General features: G+C 39.5%; 1 protein-coding gene across 3 annotated transcripts in view; it reads left to right on the forward strand.

The window, feature by feature from the left end:
• Window positions 1-25,513, forward strand: part of SNAPC1 (small nuclear RNA activating complex polypeptide 1) — a 30,668-nt gene that overhangs the window by 1,529 nt on the left and 3,626 nt on the right. For 2 of the 3 annotated variants that reach the window (XM_079767616.1, XM_079767618.1), the window contains exons 2-10: window positions 1,551-1,710; window positions 1,875-2,015; window positions 2,681-2,785; window positions 5,725-5,883; window positions 7,787-7,855; window positions 8,503-8,565; window positions 9,068-9,169; window positions 17,089-17,239; window positions 25,218-25,316. In XM_079767616.1, the coding sequence (XP_079623742.1) occupies window positions 1,551-1,710; window positions 1,875-2,015; window positions 2,681-2,785; window positions 5,725-5,883; window positions 7,787-7,855; window positions 8,503-8,565; window positions 9,068-9,169; window positions 17,089-17,239; window positions 25,218-25,316 (1,049 nt within the window). The remainder of the gene's footprint in view (window positions 1-1,550; window positions 1,711-1,874; window positions 2,016-2,680; window positions 2,786-5,724; window positions 5,884-7,786; window positions 7,856-8,502; window positions 8,566-9,067; window positions 9,170-17,088; window positions 17,240-25,217; window positions 25,317-25,513) is intronic. The other variant, XM_079767617.1, reaches the window with a different exon arrangement.

Below are 25,513 nucleotides of genomic sequence, written 5' to 3' on the forward strand. Positions count from 1 at the left end.
AGTGTAGTTCTGAGGATTAAATGAGCTAATTAACATATGTTAAGTGCACTTCAAGTGCTCAGTAAATGTTCATTATTGCTATTATTTTTAAATTTTCCCTCCATTACACAGAGCTCTGTGAGGACAGTAACTGGATGCATCTGGAATCCTTTAGCATAATACATATAATATTGAAAAGGCTATGTAATTGAATGAATGAGTTCTTGTGATTAAAACTTGGCTGAATAAAAATATAAAAGTTATCTTTTTTCTCTTTGTTGATGTAAAATAATTACCTACGTAGTTTGTACATTGCAGGGGATGGAGGGTGGAGAGCTGCTTGTTGTACAATTAATGATAGGAGAGAAACTATTTTTTAATAGCTACTACATGTAATGCATTTGTAGCTTAATGTATTTAATCCATAGAACAACTCTGAAAAGCTGGTATAATGCATGTTTTATAGATGAGGAAAATGAGGTTTAAGGAGGTTAAGTAATTCTCCCTGATCACACACCTAGTAAGTAGATGGTAGAGCAGATATGGAAACCTATGTGTTTGCCTGTTTGCAAAACCCATGATCTTTTACTGTAACCCTCTTGGGAAATGTGGTAGTTCAGGAACATTTTGCTGGGGTTACCTCATTTTTTAGCTAATGAGAAAAAACTAAAATGAGGGGAAAAATAGAGACCACTTGAGGAGTAGGGGATTTTCTTTAGAAGTTGTTTTGGTTGCCTGTACTTAACCTTTTGCACTCGGATGTCGAGTGTGACTCGACACGGTTAGCATAGAGATTAAAATTACTCTTTGAATGTATCAATAATTTGAAATATAAAAAATCCAAATAAATAAGTTTGTATGAAAAGAAACTCCAGTTTTTTATTCTACTGCCGCGCTTTGTAAAACCTGGGGTATTTAAAAAGTTAAATCCCGAGTAGAATAAAGGAATCGAGAAAAAAGCTAGCGAGTGCAAAGGGTTAAAGTAGGTATTTTGCATTCTTTTATTGTATTTATTATTTGAAGAGCCCAGGCTTTGGAAGTAAAGTGGAATCTACTTTCCTATCCTGCTCCTGTTCCTTGTTTACTTTGGTGAGCTTCACCCTGAAGAATTGAAAGGAGGGGGTGGAATGTATTTGTGGTCTCTTAACTTTTTTTTATCTAGGTGTCCCAAGGACAAAGGAGGCTTAGTGTGAATCCCTGAGTGTACTGGGGAAAATATCCATTATATATTAAAATACATGTAGCTTGTGTATTTTATTCTGTAACATAATCATGCTTATTTTGATATATAAATTCTTAACCAGGAATAATATGCGTCCCCCACCCCCTTTGCTCCCTAATTCAGCAAGTCAAATTGATGCTTTATGAAGCTGCATCATGTTTACCTAGAGTACGCCTGTGCCTCAGTGGAGGAAATACAACTAAAGATTAGGTCTTTGTGCTTGCATCAGGGAGGGATTAGATGTGGAACGCCCACCCACTTTCTAGCAGCTGCTAGAATATACCTCTGGTAATTTTTGTTCATTACTTATTTACTTAAGGTCATAACATATTTTCTCTTTGTTTTCTAGTGGCAAAATGAGAAATTTAGAAAAGAACACATTTACAAAAGAAGCTTTAGCTTTGGCTTGGCAATATTTTTTACCTCCTTACGCCTTCCAGATCAGAGTTGGTGCTTTGTATCTGTTGTATGGATTATATAACACCCAACTGTGTCAACCAAAACAAAAGGTAAAACTTGATGAGTTGTTTTCCACTCGCAGAAACACTAAACGGGTACAATATTTTTACAACAAACTTGATGTATACAGAAATGCCAGTGTTTCAAAATATCAAACATCTGTGAAAGAAGATTTACATTTAGTAACTGCTTTTTTTGCTTCTCTTGTTTGCAGATTAGAGTTGCCCTGAGAGACTGGGATGAAATTTTAAAATTTCAACAAGATTTGATAAATTCGGAACATTTTGATGTAGCCTATATTTTTAGGAAGCTACGACTAGACAAAGCATTTCATTTTACAGCAATGCCCAAATTGGTATGTTACCTAAAATAAATTGTTTCTTCAAAATGAGAAATTATACTTCATTGTCCATAAAGTACCTCAGTCTCCATAATGTGGAAAGATTATTATATAGTTTCCAATACTTGTAGAAAGGCTTCCTAAAATAGGAGAAAGTGCTTTCTGTTACTTTTTGTTGCAATCAAAATCCAGGCTCTGCTTTTAAATGCTGTGTATTTCCGAATGCCATCTGTTAGGCAGATTGTTAGGAGAGGACATTAAGTTCAGTATCTGCACTTGTTCGTTCTTTATTCGAACATCAGAGAGGATAAGGCTGAAAGAGGACCAAGGAATTTTAATGTTACTTGGTGAAAAGTTGAAGCTTCCACTAATAAAATGTATTTCTTTGATCTTATGACAATTGAGAAACTAGATTAGAAGAGCACTAGGTTCTAGTTCTGGCTCTGTCATCATCTGGCAAATATGGAACTTCTTTGAATATCTGAATCTGTAAGTACTTGGCATGGCATCTTAAGGATTATCTCAAAAGTCTAACAGTCTTTAAAAAATGGACTATTTAATAAATATGTACTTAGTGCTGCTTTTGTTTCATCCATGTTTACTGATAGACAACTTTTGCTGCTGTCTAACTTATTTCCATACTTAAAAATATACTTTAAAACACATTCATTATCAAATAGCTGTCATTTAGAATGAAGAAAAAAGTTCATCGAACTCAAGTTACGGAAGAATTTAAGGAACCAAATGATCGTGTAATGAAACTTATCACTTCTGATGTATTAGAGGTAAATTTCTTTTATTTCTTGAAATTTAAAAATAAATTGTTTTGTTGTTAGCTATATATTAAGGTTATACCTTTATCTACTGGATACTGAAAAATTTTGAATGATTTTAGCCATAGAATGAATATTATTTTCTCTAAAGTATCAGAAATAATACACCCTAAATATATCAAAGGTTATGGAATAAATCACAAAATACAGTAAGAAACAAAGATGTAGAAGACTGGATTTCGACTCAGGATATTTAGATTCAGATACTGAAACCACCATTTGTATTTGACTTTTTAGGTAGATGATAAAACAAGAATTTAAAGTGACTTTATTTTTTTTAACAATGTGTATTTATTTCCTAAGTTCCTTTTTACAATGCTTATTTGAAAGCCCCCTATTGAAAACTAGGAAGATTTGAGAGAAGATAGGCACAAAGGCCTGTCTTTTAGGGTGTTTGGAGAAGAGGGTCTGAGGGCCAGGCTACAGGATGCCTACTCTTAGAAGCTTCTAGGAATGGAGTAGTCTGAAGGCATCCTGACTTTATCTCACATCTTTGGCTTGTCACAGATCTTCTTTGGGAGCCTTTTCTCTCAGTACCTCTGTTAATTCTATTTGTGATGTCCTTGACTAGCCTTTGACCCATACTCATTGATAATCCTTAAATTTAATAATTTTCTACTTGCAAATGCTTTTATGTCTCCATGTCAGCAGACCTGAATTCTGGTCATGATTCTGCCACTCAATTAGTTTTAGTTTTGTGGTTAAGGAGGCATAATAAAATGAAAAGGATAGGATATTGAATCAAACATCTGATTTTTAAAAATATATATTTTATTGATTTTTTACAGAGAGGAAGGAAGAGGGATAGAGAGTTAGAAATATCGATCAGCTGCCTCCTGCACACTCCCTGCTGGGTATGTGCCCGCAACCAAGGTACATGCCCTTGATCGGAATCGAACCTGGGACCCTTGAGTCCGCAGGCCGACACTCTATTCACTGAGCCAAACCGGTTAGGGCAAACATCTGATTTTTAATTCGAACTCTGCTACTTAAATATGACCTTCAGCTAATTATTTTATTTCTAAGTCTTTTTGTTTTTCATTTATACAATTAAAATAATGGCCATTATGTGCTGATATTTCAACATGTACCAGGAACTATGTTAAATATTTATGTTATCTCCCTAATCATCATAGTAACCTTGCAGAGGAGGTGGTATTTTCCTGATTTTAAAAACAAGGAAACTGAGGCTCAGAGAAGTTATGTAATTTGTAAAAAAGTAAGGTGCAGCCTTGCTGGTGTGGCTCAGTGGTTGAGAGTCCACCCATGAACTAATAGGTCACCAGCTCGATTCCCAGTAAGGGCACATGCCCAGGTTGCTGGCTCCATCCCCAGTAGGGGATGTGCAGGGGACAGCTGATGGATGTTTCTCTCTCATCGATGTTTCTATCTCTCTATCCCTCTCACTTCTCTCTCTAAAAATCAATAAAAACATATTTAAAAGTAAATAAAGAAAGTAAGGTGTAGACACTGGATTTGAATGTCCAAGTCTATAAGGCTCCAAAGCCCAAGCACTTTATTTTGTGTCTTAACACTTTAATTTTGTATAATGATTTACCAGTACATTATACAGAGAACTCTCACTTTTATAAAATCAGTGGGTTAGGTGGCATTACTTAATATTTTTACAGTGGGTTAGGTGGCATTACTTAATTTTGTACAAATGTGGAACATGATTCTCAGATTGAGGGATTTGCTCAAGGTCACAGTCTAGCAAGTGACAGAACTCAGGCCAAAACCAGGTCCAACTAATGGTCTTTTCCCTGTATTGTATTGCATGTGGTAAAATAATGGGAGTACAGCACATTGTAAACTGTAAAAAGTTATGGGCTCCCCATGTCTGGACATTGTTCCCCTTTGAAAATCTTGCATATATGAGCACTCACCACTACTGAGCAGTTTCTGATCCCTTGAACAGATGTCTGTTATTCTATCAAAATTTAGAAATGAATTGAGTAGCCCAACTTAGGGATGACTCAGATGTCACTAGTTTCCTGCTAAACTTTGAGCCAAGTCCCAATACCGGTTTTATTTGATTTCTTAAGTATGCTGTCTTTCTCCTTACCCCATAGATCTGCCAATTTAGCTGAAGGTTTCTGGGGGAGAAAGGTCTAATTAATGAACAGTGCCTCAAATAGTGTCATAAATCCCCTCTATTTATTTTAATCCTAAATTTTAATACTGAAGTAATGATGAAGTTTTGGGTACAGGCACATAGGCTTTGAGACTTATGAAAGCCAGCACATCTCTGTGGGGATTAGGTGAATCATACAGGAACTTCCAGCTGAGCATAAAGAACTATGTGCAGCCCTAACCCATTTGGCTCAGTGGATAGAGTGTTGGCCTGCAGACTGAAGGATCTCAGGTTCGATTCCTGTCAAGGGCATGTACCTTGGTTGCGGGCACACCCCCAATAGGGGGTGTGCAAGAGGCAGCTGATCGATATTTCTCTCTCATCGATGTTTTTAACTCTCTATCCTTTTCCCTTCCTCTCTGTAAAAAATCAATAAAATATATTTTTTAAAAAAAGAACTATGTGCATATCCTTGGTATGATAACATAAAATAAAAATGGGATTTTAGTTATTATCAGTAGTGATATTTAATGATATGTTATACTACAAATAATTTTTGTTATATCCAGGAATGCAATCATTTATTAACCATTAGTCTTTCCCCATGCAGTGTATGTTACTTAATGTTTGTTGAGTTGAATTGAATGAATCCATACCTCTGGAAAGCAGCCTCTTTATTAAATACTATTTTCAGTATATTATGGCATGTTATTCCTTATAAACACAGTCACTTTGTAATGCCATTTTATTTTGTGTTGGTTTTGCCTGTAAGTTTTTCCTATAAAACGGAATAAAAGACTCATGTTTTCACCTTTAGGAAATGCTGAATGTTCATGATCTTTATCAGAACATGAAACATGTAATTTCAGCTGATAAGTCCAATCCAAACAAAACCCTCAGCTTGGTAAAGGATGATTTCTTTGATAATATTAAGACCATAATTTTGGAGCATCAGCAGTGGCACAAAGACAGGAAGGTATGTGACTGCTTGTTTGATACCTCGCCTTTGCAATTGCAGTAAACACAGAAGGCTGGACAAGGGTGATAATGTTGAGAGGCAGCTAGCTGAGTGGCTGCATTCCTGTGGAGCTAAGATTTGGAGGGCTTTACTTTTTTTTAGCCACTTATTAGCTATGTGATGTTATTTAAAATTACAAACAGATTCTATATAGATCACATCTGTAACTAAATAATAATAATCAATAACAATTATATATGTATAATTAAGTAATATATATATAACTATATAATTATAGAGGAATGAGTCGTCCTGGCGTACCACAGATTTATTGCATTCTTTAAAATTTAGCATCTTCTGGAGGTTGTGCTCTGTGGGCCAAATCCTGCACACAGATGTGTTTTGTTTGGCACAGCATTGTTCCTAACATTGTTTTAAAAATGTGAGTTAATTACTAACATGTAAATATTTGTAGACTTCATGCAAAATTCCAGACACCCAGCTTCTGTTAAAAGTCAGAGCTTTGGCACTCCTGGTCCTGTTTTGCTGCATGGCAGCAGATAGCTAGACCTGAGTGGTGGCTGCCTCCACTGTGCTCTGCCAGCCTTGGTTTATTCATTTACAAGTCTCATCAACTCATCTGCACTTTAATTTTCTCACCCAAATACTGAGGCTAGAGCTACTCATATTCCACATTAACCTTTTCAGCTGGAGAAACTTTTTTACTCTGGAAACCTAAAGGCCAGCCTTTGAAACCACTACTCCATCTTATTTATTAAATACTTCTTTAAAAAAAAAAGTAAAAAGCAATTTCGGATTACTTACTGTGAATGTGATAATGTGTTATGTGTTCTCAAATGCTAGATAAGTTTTCAGAAATATTTGTTGCTTCTTTGGCTTTCCATTATATAAAAGGAGCTGGCTCAAATTCATTTTAGAAAAAAAATACAAGGAAAGTAATGAGGAGATGACAGTCTTGGGGAGAAGGAAATACTTTGCTTTCACATTTATTTTAATGAGGTAGAACATTTTAGAATGTTCGAATAGTACACCCTTTTAACAAACTATCTTTAATGATTACTAAGACCTCTGAAAATCTGAAGGAAAGAAGAATAAACCAATTTTTCCCCCACATAAAATCCTCCTTTATTAGGAGGAATAAGGCATTTTTTTGATGAATTTTAGAACTATTCTGAAACCTAACCATGATCTTAATTGTCAGGTGGTGAACCATCCTATATAATAAAAGGCTAATATGCAAATTGTCCTGTGACTTAAGAGTTTGACTGGGAGTTTGACTAGTGGGTGGGGCCGTCCGGCCAACCACCCGTGGCCCCTCCGCCTGGCCACCCCTGCCCTTCCCTGCCCCCAATCAGGGTGGGCCGGACCCCACCCATGCACAAATTGGTGCACCAGGCCTCTAGTCTATAACAATAAAAGCGTAATATGCAAATCAACCACGCTATGACATGCACTGGCGCCAGGCCAGCCAAGGAGGGTGCGATGCGCTTGGTCAGGGGCCCCGCCATTGCCCCACACTTGCCCCGCAGAGGGGGGCACAGGCCACTGGCTGGTGGGGGGTGAACAATTGGGGTGGGTGGGCTCTGTGATCACCCCAAAGAGGGAAGCCCAGGCTACCTGGCTGGCGGCGCTGCAGTGGGTGGGCTGGGTCTCCCCCTGTGGGGTGATCTGTTGCGGGGCTTCCAGACTGCGAGAGGGTGCGGGCTGGTCTGAGGGACCCTCCCTCCCCCCAGTGCATGAATTTCATGCACCGGACCACTAGTAATTCAATAATGTGAAATGATCTTTTAGCTTTTCAGTAATTAAGTAAATGATTCTCATTGTTCTGAAATTGACTTGCAATTAATCTTTAGATCATTTGAATTGTTAATATGTCTATATAAATTTTTTGCTCTTTCAGAATTCATCCTTAAAATTGAAAGATAAAGATGGAGAAGAAAAGAGGAAAGGAAATTCACAAGAAGCAGAGGTCAGGAAAATTCACTGTGATTGCTGATAGGGCAGTATTTGATTGGCTTTTTATTTTCTGTGTGGCTATGATTCTGTATACTAAGCATCATGATTTTTGGTCAGTGTTAATAAATATCTTAGAAAATTCTGAAACCTGGGTTCTGTGACAAGATAGTCTGGTTTTACTGGAAACTTTGTGTAAGACCACATCAGGTGTCGGTTGGGAGTGAGAATGTTGACAGTTTTAAGCAGAGGAAGGGAAAGATGACACTGGAGTGCCAAGGCAGAATTAGGGTTTTGTATTTTGTCTTTTCTCACTTCCTGTCAGCCTTTCAGCTGGTGTGGAGCTCAGGCTACTCATAGTACTGCTTCCTGCCTCTAGAGGTCTCATCCATCTGAGTGGATGAGACAAGAGCCGTCTTTGGGCATAGGCCAGTGAGGTGGGAATGGCTTCCTCACCAAGGCTTTTGCTCATGTTACCCTCCTTAAATCCTGAGTGAAAACCATCAGTAGCTATGGCACCTGCAGTGAAAATGTGGTGTGTGTTTCTGTATCTTTACTTTCTTGTACCCTGCATCTGTCTAAAATCTTACTTCTGTGGGTATTCATAGTTTCACTTAATGTTTATGTGTTTTAACTTTTCCCCTTCCTTTGTATTTTTTCCAGTCGTGTGAAAGGGCAGCATCATTAGCAAAAATAAAATCAAAGGCCTTTGCAGTTGTTGCTCAGGTAAGTTACTTCTTTATTAAGGTAATTTAGAAATTGACTAGATGCTTTTTTAAAATTTACTTTATTTTATTGTTTAAAGTATTACACATAGTAGTACATATATCTCCTTTTTCCCCATTGACCTTCCCACAGCCTCCCCTACGCCCTGTCGCATGCCCTCATCCCACCCCTTCAGTGTCTTGTATCCATTGGTTGCGCTTATATGCATGCATACAAGTCCTTCGGTTGATCTCTTCCCCCCCCTCCCCAACACTCCCCAGCCTTACCGCTATAATTTGACAGTCTGTTCGAGGCTTTACTGCCTCTGTATCTATCTTTTTGTTCATCAGGTTATAATGTTCTTTATTTTCCATAAATGAGTGAGATCATGTGGTATTTTTCTTTCATTGCTTGGCTTATTTCACTTAGCATAATGCTCTCCAGTTCCATCCATGCTGCTGCAAATGGTAAGAATGCCTTCTTTTTTTTTTTTTTTTAAATATATTTTATTGATTTTTTACAGAGAGGAAGGAAGAGGGATAGAGAGTTAGAAACATCGATGAGAGAGAAACATCGATCAGCTGCCTCTTGCACACCTCCTACTGGGGATGTGCCCGCAAACAAGGTACATGCCCTTGACCAGAATTGAACCTGGGACCTTTCAGTTTGCAGGCCGACGCTCTCTCCACTGAGCCAAACCGATTAAGAATTTCTTCTTTTTTATAGCAGCGTAGTATTCCATTGTGTAGATGTACCATAGTTTTCTAATCCACTCATCTGATAGGCATTTAGGCTGTTTCCAAAACTTAGCTAAGGTGAATTGTGCTGCTATGAACATAGAGGTGCATATATCCTTTCTGATTGGCGTTTCTAGTTTCTTGGGATATATTCCTAGAAGTGGGATTACTGGGTCAAATGGGAGTTCCATTTTTAGTTTTTTGAGGAAACTTCATAATGTTCTCCACAGTGGCTGCACCAGTCTGCATTCCCACCAACAGTGCACCAGGGTTCCTTTTTCTCCACATCCTCGCCAGCACTTGTCTTTTGTTGATTTGTTAATGATAGCCATTCTGACAGGTGTGAGATGGTACCTCATTGTCGTTTTGATTTGCATCTCTCGGATAATTAGTGACTTTGAGCATGTTTTCATATGTCTCTTGGCCTTCCTTGTGTCTTCTTTCAAAAAGTATTTAGGTCCGTTGCCCATTTTTTTATTGGATCATTTATCTTCCTTTCATTAAGTTGTATGAGTTCCCTGTAAATGTTGGAGATTAAACCTTTATCGGTGATAACAGTGGCAAATATGTTCTCCCATACAGTGGGCTTTCTTGTTGTTTTGTTGATGGTTTCTTTTGCTGTGCAAAAGCTTTTTATTTTGATGTAGTTACATTTGTTTATTTTCTCTTTAGTTTCCATTGCCCTAGGGTGAAGAAATTGCTTTGGCATATGTCTGAGATTTCTCTGCCTGTGGATTCTTCTAGTATTTTTATGGTTTCCCGTCTTATGATTAAGTCCTTTATCCATTTTGAGTTTATTTTTGTGTATGGTGTAAGTTGGTGGTCTAGTTTCACTTTTTTGCATGTATCTGTCCAATTTTCCCAACACCATTTATTGAAGAGACTGTCTTGACTCCATTGTATGTTCATGGCTACTTTGTCAAATATTAATTGAGCATAGTGGTTTGGGTCGATATCTGGGTTCTCTATTCTATTCCATTGGCCTATATGTCTGTTCTTGTGCCAATACCAGGCTGTTTTGAGAACAGTGGCTTTGTAATACAGCTTGAAATCTGGTATTGAGATCCCACCTACTTTGTTCTTCTTTCTCAGGATTGCTGTGGCTCTTCGGGGTCTTTTTTTATTCCAGATGAATTTTTGGAGAGTTCTTTCTAGGTCTGTGAAATATGCCGTTGGTATTTTAATGGGAAGTGCATTGAATCTATAGATTGCTTTGGGTAGTATGGACATTTTGATGATGTTGAGTCTACCAATCCATGAACATGGTATGTTCTTCCATCTGTTTACGTCTTCCTCTATCTCTTTTTTCAGTGTCCTATAGTTTTCCATGTATAGGTCTTTTACCTCCTTAGTTAAGTTTATTCCTAGGTATCTTAATTTTTTTGGTGCGATGGTAAATGGGATTGTTTTTTTAGTCTCTCTTTCTGTAAGTTGACTATTGGTGTATACAAATGCCATAGATTTCTTGGTGTTAATTTTGTATCCTGCTACATTGCCGAATTAATTTATTAAGTCTAATAGTTTTTTGATGGAGTCTTTCGGGTTTTTTATGTACAATATCATGTCCTCTGCAAATAAGGACAGCTTGACTTCTTTTCCAATTTGGATGCCTTTTATTTCTTCTTCTTTTCTAATTGCAATGGCTAATACTTCCAGTACTATGTCAAACAGGAGTGGTGAGAGTGGGCATCCCTGTCTTGTTCCTGTTCTTAGGGGAAATGGTTTTAGTTTTTGCCTATTGAGTATGATGTTGGCTGTCGGTTTGTCATATATGGCTTTTATTATGTTGAAGTATGATCCTTCTATTCCCACCTTGCATAGAGTTTTTATCAAGAAAGGGTGTTGGATTTTGTCAGATGCTTTTTGTTCATCAATTGATATGACTATGTGGTTTTTATTTCTCAATTTGTTTATGTGATGTATCACGTTTATTGATTTGCGGATATTGTACCACCCTTGCATCCCTGGGATAAATCCTATTTGGTCATGGTGTATGATCTTTCTGATGTATTGCTGGAGCTGATTTGCTAGAATTTTGTTGAGGATTTTGGCATCTATGTTCATGGGGGATATTGGCCTGTAATTCTCTTTCATTGTGTTGTCTTTATCTGGTTTTGGTATTAGGGTGATGCTGGCTTCATAGAATGAGCTTAGAAGTGTTCCTTCCTCTTGAATTTTTTGGAATAGTCTGAGGAGGATAGGTTTTAGTTCTTACTTGAATGTTTGGTATAACTCCCCTGTGAAGCCGTTTGGCCCCTGGCTTTTTTTTTTGCTGGAAGCTTTTTGATGACTGCTTCAATTTCTTCAGTAGTTATTGGCCTATTGAGATGTTTAGATTCTTCCTGATTGAGTTTTGGAAGGTTGTGTTTTTCTAGGAATATGTCCATTTCCTCCAGGTTGTCCAATTTGTTGGAATAGAGTTGTTCATAGTATTTTTTTTTTAACAATCCTTTGTATTTCTGAGGGTTCTGTTGTTATTTCTCCTCTTTCATTTCTGATTTTGTTTATTTGGGTCCTCTCTCTTTGCTTCTTGGTGAGCCTGGCTAGAGGTTCATCAATCTTGTTTATCCTTTCAAAGAACCAGCTCTTGGTTTTGTTGATCTTTTGTAGTTTTTTTTTTTTGGTCTCTATGTTGTTTATATCCACTCTGATTTTTATTATTTCCTTCCTTCTGCTTACACTGGGCTTTTCTTGTTGCTCTCTTTCTAACTCTTTGAGTGTAGGGTTAGGTAACTTATTACCATTGTTTTTTGTTTTTTTTTGCAGAAGGCTTATAGAGCTATGAACTTCCCTCTCAAGACTGCTTTCACTGTGTCCTATAGATTTTGGATTGTTGTGTTTTCATTGTCATTTCTTGCCATGATGTTTTTTATTTCTTCTTTGATCTCTCTGGTAACCCAGTCATTGTTTAATATCATGCTATTTAGTCTCCATCTGTTTGATTTTTTTGGATTGTTTTTATTGTAGTTGATTCCCAGTTTTATGCCATTGTGATCTGAGAAGATGCTTGTTATGATTTCTATCTTCTTGAATTTGAAGAGACTTTGCCTGTGACCCAATATGGTCTGTCTTTGAAAATGACCCATGTGCACTTGAGAAGAATGTATATTCTGTGGCTTTGGAGTGAAATGTTCTGAAGATGTCAATTAATTTCATCTGATCTAGTGAGTCATTTAGGATTGATGTTTCTTTGCTGATTTTTTTGTTTAGAGCATTTGTCCAATGGTGATAGTGGGGTATTAAAGTCCCTACTATGATTGTATTGCTGTCAATCTCTCCCTTGATATCCTCCAGAAGTTTTTTTAATGTATTTGGGTGCTCCTGTATTGGGTGCGTATATGTTTACCAGAGTTATTTCTTCTTGTTGGATTGCTCCCTTTAGTATAATGAAGTAGCCTTCCTTATCTCTTTTTATGTCCTTCACTTTGAGATCTAATTTGTCAGATATAAGTATTGCTACCTCAGCTTTTTTTCCATTTCCATTTGCCCGAAAAACCTTTTTCCATCCCTTCACCATCAGGCTGTGTGCGTCTTTTTTTCTGAGGTGGGTTTCCTGTAGACAGCAGATATATGGGTCATGTTTTCTTATCCACTCAGTTACCCTACTTCTTTTGATTGGGGCATTTAATCCATTTGCATTTAAAGTTATTATTATTAGGTACTTGTTTGTCACCATTTTTATTCTTTACCCCTGTTTTCCATCTTAGCTTCCTATTTCTTCTTTTTACAGCAGACCCTTTAGCATTTCTTGCATTGCTGGTTTGGTGGTAATAAACACCCTTAGTCCTTTTTTGTCGGTGCAGCTCCTGATTTCAACCTCAATTTTGATTGATAGCCTTGCTGGGTATAGTATTCTTGGACTCAGACCCTTCCTTTGCATGACTTTGTATATTTCATTCCATTCCCTTCTTGCCTGATGTGTTTCTGTTGAGAAATCATTTGCTAGTCTGATGAGGGATCCTTTGTAGGTAACTTTCTGTCTCTCTCTGGCCGCTTTTAAGATTCTTACTTTGTCATTGGTGTTTGCCAATTTAATTATAATGTGCTTGGTGTCAATCTTTTGGGGTTCATTTTGTTTGGGACTCTGTGAGCTTCTTAGATTTGTGTGAGTTTTTTCTTTCCTATAACGGGGAATTTTTCTGTCATTATTTCTTCAAACAGGTTTTCTATTCCTTGCTCAGTTTCCTCTCCTTCTGGCACCCCTATTATGCGGATGTTGTTTCATTTTGTGTTGTCCTAAAGTTCCCTTAGGCCAGTGGTCAGCAAACTCATTTGTCAACAGAGCCAAATATCAACCGTTCAACGATTGAAATTTCTTTTGAGAACCAAATTTTTTAAACTTCTTTTAATGCCACTTCTTCAAAATAGACTCGCCCAGGCATTTTGTGGAAGAGCCACACTTAAGGGGCTAAAGAGCCGCATGTGGCTCACGAGCCGCAGTTTGCTGACCACGGCCTTAGGCTCTCCTCCTGCTTTTTAATTTTTTTTTTCTAGAAGCTGCTCTGCTTGGGTATTTTTTTCCTACCTTGTTTTCTAGCTCACTGATGTGGTCCTCTGCTTCTTCTAGTCTACTGTTGATGCTTTCTATTGAGTTTTTTATAGCAGCGATGTCGTTTTTCATTTCTTCTTGGTTCTTACACATATTGTTGAATTTGTCGTCCATTCTTTTCATCCACCTTATGACCATTTCTCTGAATTCTTTCTCTGACAGGTTGCTTTTCGTTTACTTCCTTTTCTGGTTATGCCTGCTTTTCTTTCATATGCGGGTTGTTTCTTTGTCTCCCCATGGTCTCTCTTCTCTGGGTGTCTGGTTATGTAGTTCTTTCTCTCTCCTGATTCTAGTTTTTTTTTCTCCAGGCTGGCAGTTCTGTTTCCAAGTGATGCAAGCTTGGCAGAGGCACAACACACTTCATCTGAATCATGGGAGGCTACATTCAGATAGCCTATAGGTGTCAAGCCTGCCTCTGGTCTTCTGTTTCTGTTAGGCAACTGTATAAAATACTAGTCCCTCCTCTTCCCTGGGCACACAGCCTCAGGTCAGCAGTCAGCAGGTCAGGTCCTCTCGACTTGATGCTGTTTTAATTACATTTTTATTTTTCATCTGAGTTATACATGTACATAGTTTTAAAAGGCTGATAATACTGTATAGTTTATATAACCCAGCCGTTTCCTGCTCTCCACTTCCCACCCCAGTATTCCTAATCTCAAGAGGCAACTGTCTTCAACTTTTTCTGTTTTATTTGTTTATTTTTATTATTATTTTTAAAGATACCATTTTTTTAAATATATTTTTATTGGTTTCAGAGAGGAAGGAACAGGGGGAGAGAGATAGAAATATCAATGATGAGAGAGAATCATTGATCGGCTACCTCCTGCATGGTTCTTGCTGAGGATCAAGCCTGCAACCCTGGCATGTGCCCTTGACCGGAAATGAACCCAGGATCCTTTAGTCCACAGGCCGGCATTCTATCCACTGAACCAAATCGGCTGAAGCTATTTTTATTTATTTTTTAAAACTTTTTCTCTTTTAATTATTTCTGGTATTTACTTGGAATTTTGATGCCATTGTTCCTTTTTTTTTAATCCTCACCTGAGGATATTTTTCCATTGATTTTTTAAAATTTATTTATTTTTAATATATTTTATTGATTCTTTACAGACAGGAAGGGAAAGGGAGAGAGAGTTAGAAACATTGATAAGAGAGAAACATAAATCAGCTGCCTCCTGCACACGCTCTACTGGGGATGTGCCCACAACCAAGGTATATGCCCTTGACTGGAATCGAACCTGGGACCCTTGAGTCTGCAGGCTGACATTCTGTCCGCTGAGCCAAACCGGTTAGGGCTCCATTGATTTTTAGAAAGAGTGGAAGGGAAGCGAAGAGACAGAGGGTCATGGATGTGAGAGAAACACATCGGTTGATTGCCTTCTGCACTCACCCTGACCAAGGCCAGGGATGAGCCTGTAACTGAGGTCTGTGCCCTTGACTGGAATCAAACCCAGGACCCTTCAACCCATTGGCCGATGCTCTATCTACTGAGTAAAACTGGCTAGGGCAATGCCGTTGTTCTTAATTGTCTTCCAGCTTTTGTTTTCTTGTTCTTTGAAGGTTTTAGGATTTTCTCTTAATCCCTGGAGATCTGAAAGTTCATGATAATGTAACTTGATGTAGGTAATTTTCCCTCAGTGTCTTTGGCTCTAATGGGTGGGCATCCTTTGATCTGATAGCTTTCAGTTTGGAGGAATTTTTTTGTATTGTTTCTTTGATAGAGTTCTTTGCTGCAGTTTTGCTTTTTCTTTTCTTGAACTTTTTTTTCCTGTTTTTAATGTCTGTTTTCAGAGAGATTCTTAAACTTTGTCTTCTGAACATTACATTGAATTATTTTATTTCTGCTGACCTTTTTTCATTACTGATTTATTTTTCTTTGAATCTTTTTCTACTTAAAAGTATTCTTATTTTTTCTGGATGCATTATCTTATCTCTGTGGATGTTAATTATAGTTGTTTTTGAAGTTTCCTCCTTTTCTCTTGGAGTTCCTATTTTGCTGGCTTTTTCAAATGTTTGAAGATTCTTGGATCATTTTTAAGAGTGGTCATGTGGAGATACAGCATTTTAATCTCAGTATTTCTTTTTCAGTTAGTCAGTACCCGGCTTAAGCATTGACTGGTCTAACTAAAATGTCCTTGGACTGTCCCCCCGTTTCTCACCTTTGATGTTGCCTTTACTGTCTTCAAGTGCTATTCACGACTGCTCCAGCCTTGCATATCCTAGATTCAGGAAAGGAAGAATTTATTTCCTAACAGTTCAACAGAATTCTAAAATTGACTTGTGTCAATTATGATACAGATCATATGCCCACCCCTGAACAAAACCCCAGTGACCACTGGGTTGTAAAATTCATATTTTACTAGATCAGGGCCACATGGCCAGACCTGGAGCCAGGCATAAAATAGTTCCACTCAAAGCACATGATGGAAATTAAGGAAAATAGAATATTAGAAGAAAAGAGAATAGGTTATCAGGCAGTAAAACATAGTACTTGTCCTTTATGCCTCCATTTCCCAACCACGCAGCTACAACTACATCTTAACCCAGTTTGAGTAGATGGTGATGACAACTGTAGGAACTTTTCCTATCCTATATAATAAAAGGGTAATATGCAAATTGACCCTAACAGTGGAACGACCGGGAACGACTGGTTGCTATGATGTGCACTGACCACCAGGGGGCAGACACTCAAAGCAGGAGCTGCCCCCTCGTGGTCAGTGCACTTCCACAGCGGGAGCTCTGCTCAGCCACAAGCCGGGCTGATGGCTGTGAGCACAGAAGCGGTGGTGGAAGCCTCTCCTGCCTCCTTGGCAGCGGGCCTAAGCCATCAACTGGACATCCCCTGAGGGCTCCTGGGCTGCCAGAGGGATGTCTGACTCCCAGGGGATTGGGCCTAAGCTGGCAGGTGGACATCCCCTGAGGGCTCCCAGACTGGGCACAGGCTGGGCTGAGGGACTCCCCCACTCCCGAGTGTACGAATTTTGTGCACCAGGCCTCTAGTTGTAAAGATAAAAGTGTATTTACATGTGACAAGTATCAAGCAAGCCAGTGTAATGGTAAACTACTTATGACAAATATTGTTGTAAATCTTTCCTTGTCTTTGTGTATTTTGTCTTTACCTAACAGGCAGTTGGATATCCCCTGAGGGGTCTAGGATTGGAGAGGGTGCAGGCCAGGCTTAGGGACCCCTCTCCCCCCGTCCCCCATCTGTATTCATTTTGTAATTCATTATGGTTAATTGGATTTCTTACTATTAAGGCTTCCAAGTCAAGAAGGCATCGCCAAGTCAAACTTGACTCTTCTGACTCTGATTCTGCCTCTGGTCAAGGACCAATTAAAGCAACCAGGGGAAAAAGAAACAAAGAAACATTGAATTCCCCGGGAAGGAAGAAGTCTTCCAACAAAAGAGGTAACTTTTTAAAGTGTTTTTGAGACTCTACAAGTGAGAATGGATTTTATTTATAATCTCCCCTCACTGATTTTTTATTATTAAAAAGGATTAAATACTTGCTTGACTGAGAACCTTATGAGATTTAACATTAAAAAATAAATTAATTATCTTAGATTCTTAGAATCTTACTGCTGAAAGAGACCCTAGAAGAGTCATAAAATCCATTATTTCATAGATGATGAAATTTTGGACCATATCTATACTAATAAAAGGGTAATATGCTAATTAGACCAGGTTGACTGGACATCTTCTGGACATCCAACTTCCTTCCAGACAGAGGCAGCCAGGCTGGGATGGGGGGCAGTTAGTGGGTGGCCAGGATGGCAGGGGGGCAACTAGGGGGTGACCAGGCCGGCAGAGGGGCAGTTAGGGGATGACCAGACGGGCAGGGGGGCAGTTAGGGGGCGATCAGGCTGGCAAGCAGAGGCAGTTAGGGGCAATCAGGCAGGCAGGTAGAGGTGGTTAGGAGCAATCAGCCATGCAGGTAAAGTGGTTAGGGGTGATCAGGCTGGCCGGCAGGGGAGCAGTTAGGGGGCATTTAGGGGGTGACCAGGATGGCAGGGGACCAGTTAGGGGGTGATCAGGCAGGCAGGTAGAGTGGTTAGGGGCAATCTGGCAGGCAGGCGAGCAGTTAGGAGCCAGCGGTTAGGTCCCTGTGGGATGGGGCCTAAACAGGCAGTTGGACATCCCCTGAGGGGTCTAGGATTGGAGAGGGTGCAGGCCAGGCTTAGGGACCCCCCTCCCCCGTCCCCCATGCACGAATTTCGTGCACCGGGCCTCTAGTAGATTTATAATATAGCTAGACAGTTATAGAATCAGTCTAGAACTTTCCAGATCATACTTCATTATTAGTTCTTGTGTGTGAAACAAATGTGTAGAATAAGGTATAAGCAATAACATTCTATAAACCATATTTCCCTCTGGGCTGCACTAATTAAGCTATACCTGTTTTTCTTTTGAATTAGTGTAACTATAAAATTACCTTTGGTATTTGTTTCTTAAAGAAATGACTATGTATTTTAATAGTTTAAATTTTTAAAATTATACAGATAACATGTAATCATCATACATAAAGTTGGGGTTTGATTAGCAGGCTCAGGGGAAAAAGGAGCACTAGAAACATTAAATATTTAATGACTAATATAAAACACATTCCTAACTACTACTGGGAGTAGCATGGTAGGTAGGTGGGAACAAACTAAAAATAGGAACACTAAGTAAAAGGCTGTATTGGAGTAATGAGTATCTGACCAGGTAGTTGTAGGAATTAGATGAGCAGATTAACAGATATGACAGCCAATGTATATCTATAGGTAACCATATATAGAGAGTGATGGAGAGGGATTAGACAAAGATGCTTAATGCTTAAACAGCTGAGGGAATATTGGTGCCTTTAACAGAAATAAGAATCACAGGATGAAGTTTTTATTTTGGGGGTGGGGTAGATGGATATATACCAATCTGCCTTTTCAAGCTCACTTCCTACTATAGCTCTCTAGCACATAAATAGGTGCTCAGTATATTGATTGGATTTACTAGGTTTGTTTTACTTAAGCTTTGGCTGTACTTGCTCACCATTCTTAGAATTTAACATGCACATTTCTGGAAGGACATTAGTAATAGTAATGATGATAAGATTATGAAGAGGATCTTATGTAACCTTATTATCTGCCCACTTCTTTCACATGTCTAAGTCACCTAGCTACTAAATAGAGCTGAGGCTTGAATGAATGGCAGTCTGCCTGAATCCAAGCCTGAATCTTTAATGGCTATTCAGATAACTGGAAATGTGGATCTGGAGCTCAAATTAGACATGCACTTAAGTAAGTTGTATTTGAGCTGCATGCCTAGTAATCATTAGTTTTGAGATTGAGCAATAGTCTATTATTTTTCATTGCATCCCACACGGTTTGCTTTGAGCATAGTAAAACTATCTATCTGACATCCTTTGGGGAATTAGTTTTGTGGATAATTGAGATTAATTATTTAAATGTCAAAATTTACTTTTTTAAAGTTGAATTATTCTGGTTGATATCGTTCTAAAACATATTCGTCGCTATATGTTTCTTGTTTTCTGTAATGTGAATTTATCATTTTTATAATTAGAAAAATACTAAAATTATTTTTTCTTCTCCTATTTTTTAAAATGTATCCTGAACATAATTTATTTATTTATTTATTTATTTATTTATTTTTAAATTTCTTTATTGATTAAGGTATCACATATTTGTCCTCATCCCCCCATTCCCATCCCACACCCCTCCCCACGCATGCCCCCACCCCCCTGTTGTCCTTAACCATTGGTTAGGCTCGTATGCATGCACACAAGTCCTTTGGTCGATCTCTCCCCTATATCCCTCCCCTCCCCTACCCTCCCTCTGAGGCCCGACAGTCTGATCCATTCCTCCTTGTTTCTGGGTCTGTTCTTGTTCATCAGTCCATGTTGTTCATCATTTCCCCTAGATGAGTGAGATCATGTGCTACTAGAAATACACTTATAAGAACCAAAAATGAGACAAGCAATAATGGTTATGCTGAAAGGCAAATGAATCAGTCTGTAGTGAGTTTCTTTCTGGGCCAACAGTTCTTTTGCGACCCAATTTCAATGTCAAACAGTTCCTTATGTGCACATGTCAGCAATGATATTTCAGTTCTGGATGGTGGACAAATGGTGTAATGAAGGTCCCACCCTCTCTGGTTTCGTCCTGGGCAACCTGCAGCGACGCACAGCTGCTGACTGCTAATATGGCAAGGCGTCGTCAGCCTCTTCCATTTCTGGACTGTTTCTCTTCTGTCTTCATGGGTGGAGTAGTCCTGTCGATTCCTCTCTGTTGCCGGAATCCACATGGTCTTGGAGTTGTTTTCTGAAAATATACAAACATATTCTCGACCAAAAGTTAATAAAGGAATATTTCCTATAAATTTGACTTGGGATCCTTTTTCATTTTTTGCTCAAATGATTTTCCTCTGGCTTGTTTTGACACCATGTGTGTTTTTCATGGGTATCTTGCTTTTAGCATTACAATTATTTTTCTAAAGTACAAATTTTCTAGATGTAATGTACTTACAGGATATTTTTCCTTATATGATATTTTTCTACTATCCCTCCCTTTTTTGATTTAAATATTAGGAGGCTTTTGAAATTTTTTTAATGTAGTCTTGATAGCTTTTAAATTTTATTTTTTGCACTATAATATGACTGCTTTAGGTTCATTACCTGTTATGCAATTTTATCATGAGATGAACTATCAATAAAAATTTTAGTTAACACTTTAGGAACTGTTTTTTGTCCAGTACTATTAATTTTTCTAGAATATTCGCTTGCTTCAATTAGCCAATTTAAATTAGCCTGAAAACTTGACTACTATTTCACTGTCAAATTTATTACTCTAACAACAATCTTATTTTACCCTGTAAATATTAGTGGAAAGGATTATTTGCCTTCTTGAGTAGGTCCTGAGCATTCCTGGTGGTAGGCTGGATTTAGATATCAAAAATCCACTTCCCCTCACCATGGGTTCAAGACAACTCAAACAATTCTTGTTGCAGTGAGAGGGCAGTTGCTGTCGGCCAAGTCTCTGTCTGTTACCCAGGTCCCGATTTGAGCTGGGCATGGGACGTTAAGCAGCCATTGGGGCAGGAGACTTCCTTCAGAAGGGGTGAGGGTTTAGGCCCCTGTTAAGTTAGGGGGGTGAGGGTCTGTGCCCCACCTCTGTTGACCCCCAAGTTCTCTTATCCTGAACATAATTTAATTTTCTCTATGACTCAGGGTTAGCATCATGAGCATATTATTTTACTGGGTTTTATAATACAATGATCCTATTAAATGGGGCATTTTATCTTTAAACTCATGGCTTCATGCTGCAGTTCTGTGTCAGCTCTGTGTTCTATTCTTTAAATATAGTTTTTCTGTCATACTCGTTGTGGTGTGTGTCTTCTCTCTGTTCTCAGTGTGCAGGCTGGTAGCAATTTTTTTGTTCTTTTGCTACTTCTTAATTGTAATGGTTTAAGAAACTGCCCATTCTTTTTAGTTTTCTGTAAAATAAATGTAATTAGGTTCTGGATAAAGGCTGAGGATCATACCTGTGACTGAAGTTCATGTACTTTATTTTATTTTATTTTTTGGTTACTCTTTACCAGAGGATATTTTTCCTGTTGCTTTTCATAGAGAGTGGAAGGGAGGGAGGGAGAGAGTGAGGGGAAAAGAAAGAGAGAGAAACATCAATGTGAGATATTTCTCCTATACCTGCCCCAACCGGGTATGGGGATTGAATCTGCAACCCAGGTACATGTCCTTGACTGGAAATTGAACTTGTGGCCCTTTGGTGCAAGGGCCGACACTAACCATTGAGAAACACTTGCCGGGGCTCATGTGCTTTAATTAACCCTTTGCACTCGCTTGCTTTTTTCTCGAGCTGCTACCGATGCTAACCGTGTCGAGTCACACTCGACATCCGAGTGCAAAAGGTTAATACCAGAGGCTTGGTGCACAAATTCGTGAACAGGTGGGGTCCCTCAGCCTGGCCAGTGATTGGGGCTGATGTGGGGGGTGGCCTGCTAGGGGGAAGGCCCGCGGGAGGTTAGCCTGCTGGGAGTTGGGGGGATCATGGGAGGTTGGCTGTGGGAACGCACTGACCACCAGGGGGCAGCTCCTGTGTCAAGCTTCTGCCCCCTGGTGGTCAGTGCACATCATAGCAACCGGTCATTTGATTGCTTAGGTTTTTATATATATATAGACTAGAGGCCCGATGCACAAAATTTGTGCAAGAGTAAGCCTTCCTTCTCGCAGCTGCTGGCACCGACTTCTCTCTGGCACCCGGGCCCCATGCTTCCCTCTGGCTGCTGGCAGGCACCCAGACCTGGGCTTCCCTTGCATCCCTGGCTTCATCCGGAAGGTCATTGGGAAGGATGTCCAGTCTAATTAGCATATTATAGATGTGGGCTTTGAGATAAATATCCTGAAGTTTTGTGTGCTCACTTCTTGGTTCCTGACTGCATTATTGGAAGGTAGGTGTGTGTGTGTGTGTGTGTGTGTGTGTGTGTGTGTGTTTGAAGCCTGGTGTTTTTTTAAGAACTTTTAGAGAATATTGCTTTTTATTTTTTAAACATTCATTTAATGTAAAAGTACTAGATCTCTAAATTGCAGTCAGTCATCATGTGACTAGACAAAGGTTTGTTTCTCAGTTTTGAATTCAGAAATTCTGCCTTTGTCATTGTTGGATATATTCTGTTAGGTTGTAAATGTAGATTAAAAAATCATTAATAATTGATATGGATGGACATGACTAAACGATTGTGAAGAACAATATTAATAATTGTAGGTAGAGCAAACTAATTATAATTTTGTTAACAATTGAAAAATTTATAGGTTCTAAGTGTAAAAAATATGATTAGAAATGGAAAGAGATTTTCTAAAAGATTATCATCTTTAAAATCATGTAAAAATTATAGTAGTTAATATGTAGGACTTGGAAGTAAGGGTAAAATTCTATTTTAATGACTCAATAGAAATTGATATTAAGTTTGAATTGTGTTCAAAATGGAAACTTATTGCTTCAGTTTACTCAACTCCATCTTAGAGCAATTTCTTCATTCCATAAAATCTGTACCCCAATAAGATTTCAGTACATGTTGTTCAGAGCAGAAGGCTTAAACTCATTTTCACTTAATGTCTTGCCTTCTGTGCTAACAGGTACTTATTAACATACTAGAGGCCTGGTGCATGAAATTTGTGCACTCGGGGTTGGGGGGGTGGTCCCTCAGCCTGGATTGCAAGAGGGCGCAGGCCAGGCCAAGGGACCCTACCAGTGCACGATCAGGGCTGGGGAGAGACATGGGAGGTTGGCCAGCCGGGGAGGGACCATGGGAGGGCTCCAGAGCATGCCTGACCTGCCTTGCTCAGTCCCAATCAGCTGGACCCCAGCAGCAAGCTAACCTACTGGTCGGAGCGTCTGCCTCCTGGTGGTCAGTGCACATCATAGCGACTGGTTGATCAGTCAACTCTCTGCCCCCTGGTGGACAGTGCATGCCATAGTGAGTGGTTGAGCTGCATTAGCATATCATTAGCATACTAGGGGCCCAGTGCACGAATTCGTGCACCTTGAAAGGAACTGTGGGTCGCGAGACTGCAGTGGGCACAGGGGCAGGTTTTGGCCCATTCTCTGGCCCCTGCCCAGCCCCTCCCACTGCGGCCCCCGATCCCCTGTCTGCTGGCAGCCCCGCTCCCGCTGCTGCTGCTCCCATGTGCTGACAGTGCCAGCCCTGCTCACACCCGATGATGGCGCAGAGCAATTGGGGCTGTCGCTGGCAGCAGGTGTGAGAGGTGGCTGCTGGCCCCGATTGGCCCTCAGGAGCAGGGGGAGGTGGAGAAGCCCGCAGAGGCAATCAGGACCGGCAGCCGCCGCTTGCACCCGCTGACGGTGCTGAGCGATCAGGATTGGCGCCGGGTGCTGGCAACAGGTGCAAGCGGTAGCTCCGGTGCTGGCTGCAGGTGCAAGCAGGGCCAGTGCCAGCAGCGGGTGCAAGCGTCGGCTCTGGTGCCGGCAGCGGCAGCAGGTGCGAGCGCCTGGCAGGACCGTGGCACATGGGAGCAAATAATTTTCAGTAACCACCAGAGGCTTGCCCCGATGACAGAGACCGGAGCCCCGCCTTCGTCTGGCACCCCCACTCACCTGCTCCACCATCCTGTCGCGGCCGATGCCCCGTCTCCACTGTGCATGCAGCCATCTTGTTACAGCCAATTTGTAATGGCCATCTTGTGACAACGTGAGGGCGTGATGACCACCTAGGCTATTATTAGTATAGATGTTTATATGAAATATTGTATTATAAAATAGTTGAATCATATGTAATCATTTAACAAATACTTACTGAAGCTCTACTATATGCCAGGCACTTTTCTAAGTGCTGGATTACATCAACTTAAACCAAAACCTATCCTCATGAGGCTTACATCCTAGTGGGAGAGGCAGACTGTAAAGAAACAAATAATTATACAGTATGTCAGGCAGTAGAAGTGTTACAGAGAAGAATGAGGAAGCATCTATACTAATAAAAGGGTAATATGCTAATTAGACCAGATGTCTTTGGACATCATTCGGATGTCCTTTCTGACGAAGCTGGGGGCCAGGCGAAGCCAGCCAGGGTCCCGGGTGCCTGCGGGCGGCCCGAGTGAAGCCAGCCGGGTCCCATGTGCCTGCTGGCAGCGGGAGGAGGGAAGCCTGGGTCCCAGGTGCCAGAGGGAAGCCAGTGCTGGCAGCCAGGGGAAGGAAGGCCTACTCTTGCATGAATTTTCGTGCATCGGGCCTCTAGTAAGGAATAAATAGTGACTCTTGGGAGGGGGTTGCTCTTGGGACATGGGTGTTATGTGCTAAATGAGTCTTGATCTGACAATGGTATCTGATAAATTTGAATAAATTTTTTTAGACAACAGAAGGTTGATGTAGAAAACCTCCAATGTTTTGGAAAATGCAAAGTCAATGGCAAATTATAACTAGAGAAATATGTCTTGTAGAGCATATGTGGTGATAAAAGGAAGTGTGTCTTCATTCAAAAACAAGGCTATTAAGTTTAAAATTACATTTGTGATTAATTAATATAGTCAAAGTAACACATGTGATTATCCCCTGATAGCAGCAGATAACATACTGTGCTATGTATGAAAAGGATTAAATAAGATATCTGTATTTGGCTAATTTTGTTTCTTCTTTCCTCCATTTTCTTTAATGGAAGAATTAGAGACTGTTTCAAAGCATAGATACAAATGTATTAATACTTAAAGATACATATTTTAACATGCAATTTCTGTTTACCATTACAGTTTTAGCTTTTATTTTAAACATCTATTTTTTAATAATAGTGACATTACTTGTATAAATATTTTTTCTTAAAAATTAACATTCTTTTTGATATAAAACCATTTTTTGTTTATTTCCAGATGACAAACAGAATGTACATAAGGAAGATAGATGTTTGAGTCTGAGTATGCCTGTAATTACAGAGGATGATGAGGAGAATGGAAGTCAGAGTGAAACAGGTACAGATGTGGTTTTGTCAAACTGGGAAAGAAAGCTATGCTCAGAGCATTAAGGTTTAGAACCCTTGAAGATTATGATGGTTCTATGTTCTTGTTTTTATCTTTGGCACATTGGAGAATTTTAGTATTAATCATACTGTTAATGAAAACACTTAAAAGTAGTAATTGGTAATCCATATAGGATAATGCCTAATGAC

The sequence above is a fragment of the Cnephaeus nilssonii genome (genome assembly GCF_951640355.1).
Source record: "Cnephaeus nilssonii genome assembly, chromosome: 4".
Taxonomy (NCBI): domain Eukaryota; kingdom Metazoa; phylum Chordata; class Mammalia; order Chiroptera; family Vespertilionidae; genus Cnephaeus; species Cnephaeus nilssonii.